Source organism: Myotis davidii, unplaced genomic scaffold, assembly GCF_000327345.1.
Source record: "Myotis davidii unplaced genomic scaffold, ASM32734v1 scaffold921, whole genome shotgun sequence".
NCBI lineage: Eukaryota > Metazoa > Chordata > Mammalia > Chiroptera > Vespertilionidae > Myotis > Myotis davidii.
The window spans coordinates 85,125-96,209 of record NW_006291191.1 but is presented as its reverse complement, the minus strand read 5'-3'; the positions used below and the strand labels follow the sequence as shown (position 1 = coordinate 96,209).

The window sequence follows — 11,085 nt, the reverse complement described above, 5'->3', positions numbered from 1 at the left end:
GGGTTCTATCCCCAGTTGGGATGCGTGCAGGAGGCAACTGATCAATGTTTCTCTCTCACATCGATGCTTCTCTCTCTCTCTGCCTCTCTGTCTCTCTGAAATCAATAAAAACATATATTTTTTAAATGAGTGCAAAAAAAACCCATGATGAGCAAAATGTCAACATTTTAAATAAACACACGGTCTGATTCTGCACTTGCCTGATTCAACACAGTTCACCTCTTCCTGCTCCCAGCCCTGTCCTACCCTATCTGTATTTACAACTTTGATGTCTTGCTCATCAAGGATACTTTTTTGCCTTGATCGTAATTTTTTAAAATGTTACATTAAAATGTTGTGGACCTCAGTGCCTGAGGTTTTTGGTGCCCCCTTCGATTTTTCACCCACAGTGAATGCTTCACTCTCCTCACCCCATTTTCCGCTCTGGTGACCACTTCCCGGCAGGGGTGGGCACAGCCTGGAGAGACTGTGGTTGGAATCCTGGCTTTGCCCCCTACATGCTCTGTGACCTCAGGAACTGGTTTTTCCGCTCTGAGCCCCAAATTCCTCCTCTAGAAAGAGGGTGAGAAGCCCACCCGCCACAGAGGAACACTTTTGGCAAATGGCGAGAATGCAGTCGAAGCACTTCATATATGAAATTCACAAGGTTGTTCTGTGCTCGTTGTGTTACCATGACTCTCAAGAGGCAGAAAGTCAGGCCGACTTGGGTGGAATCCCATCTCTGTCACTTCCTCACTGTGTGACATTGGACAGATCCCTTCTCTCTGAGCCACCGTTTCCTCCTCTGCAAAAAGGGAGTTAAGAATAGCACCTACTCCAAAAGGCTGCGACAAGAATTAAATGTGCTGACACATGGTCATAAAAGCAACACTCTTGTTAGGTCCGGTCTAAGTCGTCAACGACTGTAAAAGGCACCGTTCTTTATTGGACCGTTACAAAATGAAAACCACTACCCATAAAATAAGGTAAAGACGGAGGCTCCATTGATTGTAAAAGATGTTAAAATGTGTGTGTGTGTGCGGGGGCGGGGGGGTGTGAATGAACACTCAGGATCGATGAAATGTGACAATAGCTAATGATGAAAACAACAGATAACCAAGTGCTTATTGTGCGCCAGTTATGGAGCCTCAAGACAATCCTATAAAGTAAATATTGATTTCATCTAGTTTCCAGAGAGGGAAGTTGAAGCACAGAGATGGTGACTTACTAGCCCAAGGTCACACAGCTGGGAAATGTTGGAGTCAGGATTTAAACCCAGGCCAGTGGATTCCAAAAGCAACACTGTAAACCGTCACCCCTCAAAGTTCTATAAATAGTAGGTGCTCCAAAAAAACAACAACAATGGGGACCACCACTGCCATGGTCACCATGATTTTCCTGCCATGAGACTATCATCTCCTAAAGTTTGGGGCCCCTCTTTTGTCTGTTCTCTCCTCAGCAGCTACCGGTGCTGGGCTGGACCCAACCGCCAATGCCCAGGGTTCAAAGAGTGGATAACTGATTGGTTTGGAGGCCCCTCCTCAGGCACCCACCCCAGAGAGACCCCAACTTGAAAGTAAGGAAGGCGCATTGATGGGTTGCCTCCCACATGCGCCCCAACCAGGATTGGGGATCTGGGGATTAAGATCGAATTGACCTGGGGACCCTTTAGTCTCTGGGTCGATGCTGTATCTACTGAGCCCAACCGGCTAGGGCTTAACATGGTTAATTTTTTTAAAAAATATTTTCCCAGTCAGGGCACATGCCCGGATTGTGGGCCCAGTCCCCAGTGTAGGGTGTGCAGGAGACAGCTGATCAATGATTCTCTCTCATCATTGATGTTTCTCTCTCTCTCCCTCTCCCTTCCTCTCTGAAATAAAAAAATATATATTTTTTTAAAAAAAAGGAAGGAAGGAAGGTGGTTCTACTCACCAGAGATGAACTGACAGGTCCTGAGGGGGACCCTAGGGACAAGAGACCGAGACTTAGGACAAAGAGCCCATCTTGGCAACACTCTGAAGGGCACTTTGTTCATTCATTCATTCACTCATTCACTCACTCACTCCGCTGTCACTTCCTGAATGCCTATCATGTACCAAGCCCTGTACTGTCCACTGGGAAGACACTTCCGGAATCTAGTGGGAGAGGCTGGTCCCCTATCACACAATTCAGGATTGTCCAGACACCTGTTTTACCATGACCTCCAAGCTAAGAAAGGTTTTTAGATTTTTTTTAATGGTTGACAAAATATTTTAAAAGACTATTATTTCCCGGCACATGAAGATAATATGAAACTCATAAGCCAGGGCCCACGGGAACACGGCCACGCTCCTCGTTCATGGAGCATCTTTGGCTGCTCTGGCACCACTGTGGCGGAGGTGAGTGCCCCAACAGAGAGCGTCTCACCCAGAAGCTGAAAGTGTGTACTGTCTGCTTACAGGGAAGGTGTGCCAATCCCTGATCTAAATAAATGTAAAAGGGCACATTTCTACCACCTCTGGTCCATGAGGAGGGCTGCCCTCGAGAGAGAGACAATAAGAGAGACAGAATGAAAGACAGGGGACTGAGAGAAAGAGGACAAAGAGGAAGAAAAAGGAAGGAAGGAAGGAAGGAAGAAAGGAAGAAAGGAAGGGAGGGAGGGAGGGAGGAAGTTAAGTGTTGATGAGGATATGGAACTCTAATTGCATTACTAGCCAGAATGAAAATGGTTCATCCTCTATGCAAAACCAGATAGCAGCAGTTCCTCAAAAAAATAAAATCGCCACATGGCAAAGCAGTTGCTCTTTTGGACTCAGATATTTATACAGCCCCGTTTACAGCTGCATTATTCACACTCGCCAAAAGGTGGCAGCAGCCCAAGTGTCTATCCTGGCATGAATGGATAAGCAAGATGTGGCCCATGAGACAATGGGATATTGCGTAGCCTTAAAAAGGAAGGAGATTCTGGCACACACCACAACATGGATGAACCTTAAACTCATCATACTGAGTGACATAAGCCAGACACAAAAGGACGGATGCCGTGTGATTCCACTCGCAGGAGGTCCGGAGGGGAGTCAGATCCAAAGAGACAGAAAGTAGATGGGAGGTGCCGGGGGGCTGGGGGAGGGGAATGGGGACAGAGGTCGGCAGAACCTCGAGTTTGAGAATGACCTGCCATGACGGGTAGCCCCCTCCCTATCTCAGGGGTCTCCCCAAGCCTTCCTGTCCTCTCAGAACCCCCTCTGGACTCCCCTGCCTTCACTCCGTCCAGTCTTGAGGCACTCACATGCACGTAGGGCTTGACCCTGTTACAGGGAAACCAGCCAACTTCATTGGTAGCTGTATTCCTGCCCTAAAACGCCAGGAGGAAAAAAACATGGAGAGAGAGGTCATAGGCATCTGCTCGCATGTGTGTCCATCTTTCTATTTCATGGCCACTCTGCCCGTCCATCGCTGTCTCTGTGACCGGGATGACCCAGAATGTGCTGAGCAGTATCGACTTCCGGGGAAGACAGCCAGCTCAGAAGGGCCGGCCAGCCTTGGAAATCTCTGCCTACACCACCCTCCCCAGGCACCTCCTCCAGACCAGCCTTCCCTCGCCAGAGTGCAGGGAGGCCATGACTCCACTTCCCAGGGTCACCCACACCCTTGACCTCACACTCGGGCCCTTCTCCCTCACTCCCACAGCCCCAACCTGTACCTCCCACCAGTTCTGCTCAGCCTCGGCCTTGGTGAGTTCCACGATGTCTCCGGGGTTGAGCCGTAGAAAAGGTCCCAAGGCTCCCGGGGGTGGAGGAATCCCGTAGTACTCCTGGCAAACCTCCATCTTGGGCAGCCCTGGAAGGGAGGAGAGAGACTGCCATCTGAGTCCCACCGTGGGCTGGGTACTCAGGGATGCTCGGACCTGAGTCTCACCGCCCACCGGGGCAGCAAACTTTATAAAAGATTGACAAGACCAAGTGGTGGCCAGGATGGGGGCACCTGGAACTCTCCTCCTACATTGCTGGTGGGAATCCACTTTGGAAAGCTGTTTGCAGTCTCCACTAAAACTAAACAGATGTCTACCCAGCGATCCAGCAATTTCCCAAGAGAAATGGAAACACATGTCCACAAAACTCATAGGCAAAAATGTTCCCAGCAGCTTGGTCCACAAGAGCCAAAAACTGGCAACAAACCAATGTCCTCAATAAAATGGATAAACAGCCCAGCTGGTGTGGACCAGTGGTTGAGTGTTGACCTATGAACCTGGAGGTCACGGTTTGATTCCCGGTCAGGGTATATGTATGGGTTGTGGGCTTGATCCCCAGTGTGGAGCACTGCAAGAGGCAGCCAATCAATGATTCTCTCTCATCATTGATGTTTCTATCCCTCTCCCTCTCCCTTTCTCTCCCAAATCAGTAAAAATATATTTTTAAAATAAATTGGATAGAGTGTGATATAATCATACAGTGGAATATTATACAGCCATGAAGGAGAACAAGCTACTGCTACCAGCAACCACATCAATGAATCTCACCAACACTGTGCTGAATAAAAGAAGCCAGATGTAGTAAGGGCACATACTGGATATATGCACACATACACATCTTCATATATATTTCCTCCTATTGAGCACATTTCAGTTGTTTCTAATTTTTTACTACTGCAAATAAAGCTGAAATATGTATGCATGTAGGTATATCAATACAAATAAATAATGGACATGAAATCTGACTCTTTACACTCACTCTGCGCGACTATTAGCAAATGGTTTATTTCTCTCAGTCACAGAAAATTGTTTTCACTTCTTTCGTAATGCTTTGCCTCCCTGCCTCCTAGCCTTTACATATGCTGTTCCCTCTGCCTGGAATACACAGTGCGCCGTGCTGACTCACCCAGCTCATTCTTCTTTTTGTCCTGAGCCCGGCGATGCAACCTATCCTGGAGGGAGAGACCAAGAAAACCAGAGTGGCTACCTGAGCCCAGCCTGGGGACTCCTCAGCCCCTATCTGAGCACCCAGAGAAGGGCCATGCCCACTGCTGGGGTCTCCCGAGGCCTCCTGCCATTACCCCCCAGTATTTCCAGGCACACACAAAAGTCTTACCTTCTTCATAGTTCCAGCAAAATCTATGGGAGGGAAAAGAAAGGTTAGGATGGGAAATACCCCACGCAGAACCAAGCCCACCCCTGGCCTGTCTCCCACTGGTACCTTGCCCATGGCGGCCACAGGGAGGGACCCTCCCCAGACACTCTTTGTGTGCAGGTGCCCGGCACCGATGACAACGGTAGCCCTGATAGAAGGTGCCTCTGGCATGCAGGAGATGAGATAAAGGAGAGTCAGTGCCGTTGATGAACACAGCCAATCATTCACCATTAACATGAAGGGTTGGATAGTCTTTAGAGCAGGAGAGAGATGGAGAAGCTTAAGATCGAAGGAGAGCCTCCCACCTCCCCACGCAGGGGAGCGATGGCTGGAGGAGCCCCCTTAAAGAGGAAGTGCTGACCAAGCCCAGGACCCAGGCCCATCCTCTCAGACTCCCACCTCAGCAGCATCTGGCAAGCCTTGCAGGACGTGGTCTCCTCGAAGGAGAACATCTGGAAGTCATGCCCGTTGGCCGTGGCATTCTCAGGGTAGATGTTGGAGCTAGAGGGGAGACAGTTCCACACAATGGAATAGTATTCAGCCATAAAAAAAGAAGAGAGTGCTCATGCATGCTGCTGCTTGGATGTGTCAGTATTTCCTTCCTTTTTTCAGCTGAATACCATTCCACTGCATGGATGTATTGAATTGTATGTAGCCATTCATCTACTGATGGACATCTGGGTTGTTGCCATCTTTTAGCCACTGTGAATACTTTGGACCAGTGCTGCTATGAACATGGGAGGAGACAGAAAGCAGACTGATGGTTGCCAGGGGCTGGAGGGGAAACTGGGGAGTAGCTGCTTCATGGGTGCAGGGTCTCCTTTCGGGGGTGGGGATGAAAATGTTTTGGAATTAGAGGTCATGGTTGCACAAGAATGTGATGGACTAAATGCCACTGAATTGTACATTTTAAATTGGTTCAATTTTTGTTATGTGAATTTCACTTCAAGGGGAAGAACAAAAAAATAAATAAATAAAGGAGGAAGAGGAGGAAACAGTTCTAGGTTGGTAACCACAGCTTGCACAGAACCTTGGCACTCTGTGGATGCAGACAGCCTTCAGCCTGTCCCTCCCATTTCCCAGATGGTGAAACTGAAGTTCAGAGTAGTCCCACAGAATGTCAAAGAAGATGTGAGACAAGAGCATAGAATTGCCTCTCAGCCCCTGCACCTGTGGGAGTCCTCTGAGGGTATAAGGGCGGAGGAGGAGGGGTCTCACATGGCCATCTCGAACTGTTCCATCCACTTCTTCTTCAGTTCTCGCGTCTTGAAGAACAGCTCATAGCCCTGAGCACCTTGGTCCTCGATCAGGAGAAACATGTGAGTCCACTGCAGGGAAGCAGGGTTCAGAATGAAGTACCCACCCTGCAGAGGGTGTAGCCACATGCCCACCACCCCTACCCCTGTAAGCAGAAAACGGTGGGTCCAGTACCTGCATTTATCATGGCAAAGGGTTGCCCACGACACACCCATATATCTAAAATCACACACACAGCCAAAACCAGTTTGGCTCAGTGGATAGAGCGTCGGCCTGCGGACTGAAAGGTCCCAGGTTCGATTCCGGTGAAGGGCATGTACCTGGGTTGCGGGCACATCCCCAGTAGGGGATGTGCCGGAGGCAGCTGATCGATGTCTCTCTCTCATCGATGTTTCTAACTTTCTATCTCTCTCCCTTCCTCTCTGTAAAAAATCAATAAAATATATTAAAAAAAATAAAAAAAAAATAAAATCACGCACACACACTCACATCTGAGACAAATGCTCATGGGCATTGCAAAGGCCAAGAGGTGTGTCTCAAGCACTGTTACGACACACCCATATATCTAAAATCACACACACACACTCACGTCCGAGACAAATGCTCACGGGCATTGCAAAGGCCAAGAGGTGTGTTCCAAGCACTGGCGCTTCCTAGCAATGGGGTCCCCAGTTCTGGCCTCAGAACCCCACCTTCTTGTTGTCACGCTCTCCTGAAGAGTCATCTCGAACCTGGAAGCTGTGCAGGTTCACAAAGTCCTTGAGGTCGTAGGAGTCCCCTCGGCGCTTACAGATGAGCAGGGCTTTGTCGAGCAGGAAGGCGTACCTGGGAGCAGCTGGGTCAGGTGCTTCTGCCTGGCTTCTCCCAACAGTCCCGACCAGCTCTCTGCCTGGTTCCTTCCACCCTCCAGGTCCACCCCGCTGTCCATCTAGGTCCCACCATTCTAGGACTCCTACCCTTCTCTTCGTGGCCAACTTGGCCCTGCCCACCTGCCCATCTTGCCCTCACTCATGTGTTCCCTGCTGGCCCGGCCATCTGCTGGTCTTGGCTCCACACAACAATGCTGTCTTCGCCTTGTCCATCTCGATTCCACCCCCTGGTCTGGGTGGTCCTACCCACATGTCTATTTAGAAACCTGGCTCCGCCCATGCCGAACCTCCATCCAGATGTGTTAACTCCACCCACTGACCTACCTAAGAACCTGGGCCCGGCCCCACTCAGACCCCGCCCACCTGTCTGTCTTGGAGCGGCGCTCCACGGAGGTGATCTTGAGCTCCCCATCGATCTTGGGCCGGCCATAGTGGGCCAGAGACTGGTCCTAGGCAGCAGGCAAGGAATCCGGCAAGGGGCCACCAAGGAGGAGACCAAACTCCCTCCCTGCGTGGCCACGCCCCTGGCCCTCCCAGCCCCAGCCCCTCACCAGGTTCTCAATAGACAGCTGGAAGTTGGTGATCTGCCGCAGCGTCTCATTGTCCCGCTTGACCTCATTCACACACTGTGCCAAGTCCTGGGGGTTAGCCAGGTGTGAGTCTGGGCGCCCTCACCCAGCCCAGCCCCCTAACTGGCCAGGGGTAGGGTCAGCCCCCATCAGGGCCAGCAAGAGTCTTAAAATCAGTGTCCAGCCTGTCCAGTGTGGCGCAGCATCGACCTATGAACCAGCAGGTCACGGCTGGATTCCTGGTCAGGGCACATGCCCAGGTTTCGGGCTCCATCCCCAGTGAAAGGCATGCAGAAGGCAGCTGATCAATGATTTCTCATCATTGATGTTTCTATCTCTCCCTCTCATGTCCTCCCTGAAATCAATAAAAATGTATTTTTAAAAAGAGAGTGTCCACAGCATGTCAGTATCCTCCTGAGTCAATAACTGATCACACAGGCATGTGACCCTGTGGGGGGGGAGGTGTTGCCCATGGATGTGACTTGTCTGGGTGGCACTGCACTGTGCTGTCCTGAATGCATGTGACTGACACCCCTGCGTGTGACCACTCACCCTCATTGCATCCAGGGCGAGCCGCAGATTCTCCTTCTCCATTGTGTCCTGCGTGTGTTTCACCAGCTCCTGCATGACCCACAGAGGCAGACATCACCTGGGCCTGCCCTCTCCCCCCAGGCCTTCCATCCTTCTCCCTCCTCCTGCTGTCCCAGGAGGCCAGGCATGGTCCCAGTGACCCTCCCAGAGGGCCCTAGAGTCCAGCCTCCAGAAGCTAGCCCCACCCTCACTCCTATGGCACAGGGAGGTAGAGATGCCAAGCCCATAATCTTTGGACCTCGGAGGTCCCCAGCTGTGCACCTGGAGAAGGAGGTGGTACTTGAGTACTCGCTGCATTGGCACCATCAGCAGGTCCCGCAAGGTGAACCGCCCATTGTTTGCTCGCTGAGAACATTCCTGGGGGATCAGAGAACCAGATAAGCAAGATGAGGTGAAGGCAGGTGTGGATTTTTCTAGAGCGAGAAGCATCCTCTCTCCCCTGAGGAAGAATGCCATGGGATGGAGGCCCAGGCCTCACCAGCTGAGTGGGGCTGGAGAGAGGTGGAGGGACAGGCTGGATGCACGGGGCACACAGTATTCCTCACCACCCCTGCCCTCTCTGTGCTTCCACCACACATGGGGCCAGGTTGGGGGCTAGTCCAGGGTCGGAGCTCAGTGTGAATTTGGAGCTCAGCCCAGACTTGGTGCACAGCCAGAACTGGGGCTCAGCCCAGGCCTGGGGTTCAGTTTGGAGTCAGAGTTCAGCTCAGGGTCAGGACCTCAGCCTGGCGTCAGGGCTCAGTGCTTCAGTCCATTTCCTCTTGCTCTAGTACCTCCTTCCCCAAACCCCCGATGGGAAGATCCCTGGCTGCACTGAAGCAGAAAGCGATGCCATCTCCTACTCTGTGTCCTCCCTGCTGCCCCAGGGCCTGTGAAGGAGTGGGAGAGCACCCCCCGCATCGGGGCCCGGCCCCAACCTCCAGCTTCATCTGTACATCCTCCCGGGCGCTGGCTACGCGGTCCAGGTGCTTGCTGGCCGACTCCACCTGGCTGCAGTAGCGACCATAGATGAGGAACCTGTGGGAAGGGGACAGGTAGCAGTGGCTGGACGGGTAATAGTGGCCGGCACCAACGTCAGGCAGCTCTAGGCGTCAGTCCCACCCGGCCCACTCCTTTCCAGTGGGGTGATGTTGAGCCTCCATCTCCCCGTCTATAAAATGGGCATAACAATAGCATTTCCTTAATGGGGCTATTATAACATTAAACAAGATCATGCACAAGAAGCTCTTAGCACTGGGAAAATCATCTCTGCTCAATGTTCATTTACTTAATAAACTTATTGAGCACATACCATGTGCCAGGCCCTGTGCTAAGCACTTTAGGTATTGATTGACCAGTCCTGTACCACACGGACTTTACAGATATGGAAGCAGAAGCACAGAGACGTTAACTGACTTCCCAGAACCACACACAGCTCACCAAAGGCAAAGCCAGAGATTGAACCAGAGATGGGTAGCCCCTTGCCCATGAGCAAAGAAAGAAAAACCCTCCCTGTCCAGTGATCTCTACAGGCAAAGTCCCTCAAACGCCCCGCCTGGGCAGGGCAGGGTGACCTTCAGGGTTCCCGGCTGGCCTCACCTCTCCTTGTATTTGATGAAGACCTGGTAGAGGGTAGGTGCACTGGTGGTGGCCAGGGCTTCCTTCATCTCCTTCAGGAAGTGAGTGTGCACGCGAAGCAGGTCCTGGTCAGAGGGAGGGGTGAGGGCCGGGCAGAAGCCTGGGGCTCAGGAGAAGGGTCATCCACTCGCCCTGTGTTGCCCAATTCCCAAACCCCACACTGCTGGGGACAGACGGGGCCAGCAGATGGCTCCCGGCTGACAGCAGCCCCGGAGGGGGGATCAGAGACCAGGTGAACCAGATGGGGCAGGGGGGCTGGGGACAGGCCGGCGTACCTCGATGTTGATGAAGATGATCTCTATGTCTTCAGGTTTGAGGAACCGCTGCAGGGGCTTCATGAAGTGCTGCAGGGAGGGGAGAGAGGGATGGGGGAGGTGGGACCCTGTCTCCAGCCCCGTCCAAGAGAGGCAGGGACAGGGAGTCAGAGCTGGAGAGAGGGAACAGAGAGACCAAGCAAAAAAGAGAGAGCGATATGGAGAAAGAAAAGAGAAAAGACAGAGACAAGGACACAAAGGCAGGCAGAAAGAGAGACAGAGGTGGAGAGGGTGCACAAGCGAACATGTACGTGACTGTTTACAGCAGTTATTCACAAGAGCTGCGAGTGGGAACAACTGAGTGTCCATCAATGGGTAACAAAACGCGGTCCATCCACACACTGGAATGTCACTCAGCCATGAAAAGGAGTGAAGGACTGACGCCCACTGCAACGGGGATGGACCTTGAACACGTGATGCTCAGTGAGAGAAGCCAGACACAAAAGGCCACAAATTGTGTGATCCCATTTATAGGAAATAGGCAAAATAGGCAAATTCAAAGAGACAGAAAGTAGACTACTGGTTGCCAGGTGCTGGGGGAGGATGGGGACTTCGGGGGAGGGATGGATAAGGAGTATGGGGTTTCTTTGGGGGATGATGAAAAGGTTCTCAAATTAAATAGTGGTGATGGTTGCACAACCTTGTGTATAAACCTGAAGCCAGTGACTTGTGTATGTTACATGGGTGAATTGTACAGTATGGCAAGTACAGCTCAATGAAGCTGTCTAAAAAGAAATTGCCAAAGTAAATAGAGAAAATAGAAAGTCAAAGACAATAATGGAGA

The 11,085-nt window shown here is 51.5% G+C and overlaps 1 protein-coding gene across 1 annotated transcript in view; it reads right to left on the bottom strand.

Annotated features, from left to right (window-relative positions):
- Window positions 1-11,085, bottom strand: part of VAV1 (vav guanine nucleotide exchange factor 1) — a 62,766-nt gene that overhangs the window by 11,218 nt on the left and 40,463 nt on the right. The window contains exons 8-23 of the mRNA XM_006764329.2: window positions 10,263-10,331; window positions 9,949-10,052; window positions 9,288-9,387; window positions 8,632-8,727; window positions 8,332-8,400; window positions 7,762-7,848; window positions 7,574-7,659; window positions 7,034-7,166; window positions 6,303-6,412; window positions 5,484-5,585; window positions 5,151-5,248; window positions 5,046-5,068; window positions 4,836-4,881; window positions 3,662-3,798; window positions 3,248-3,313; window positions 1,912-1,943 (exon numbers count right to left, since the gene is read on the bottom strand). Of these exons, the coding sequence (XP_006764392.1) occupies window positions 1,912-1,943; window positions 3,248-3,313; window positions 3,662-3,798; window positions 4,836-4,881; window positions 5,046-5,068; window positions 5,151-5,248; window positions 5,484-5,585; window positions 6,303-6,412; window positions 7,034-7,166; window positions 7,574-7,659; window positions 7,762-7,848; window positions 8,332-8,400; window positions 8,632-8,727; window positions 9,288-9,387; window positions 9,949-10,052; window positions 10,263-10,331 (1,358 nt within the window). The remainder of the gene's footprint in view (window positions 1-1,911; window positions 1,944-3,247; window positions 3,314-3,661; window positions 3,799-4,835; window positions 4,882-5,045; window positions 5,069-5,150; window positions 5,249-5,483; window positions 5,586-6,302; window positions 6,413-7,033; window positions 7,167-7,573; window positions 7,660-7,761; window positions 7,849-8,331; window positions 8,401-8,631; window positions 8,728-9,287; window positions 9,388-9,948; window positions 10,053-10,262; window positions 10,332-11,085) is intronic.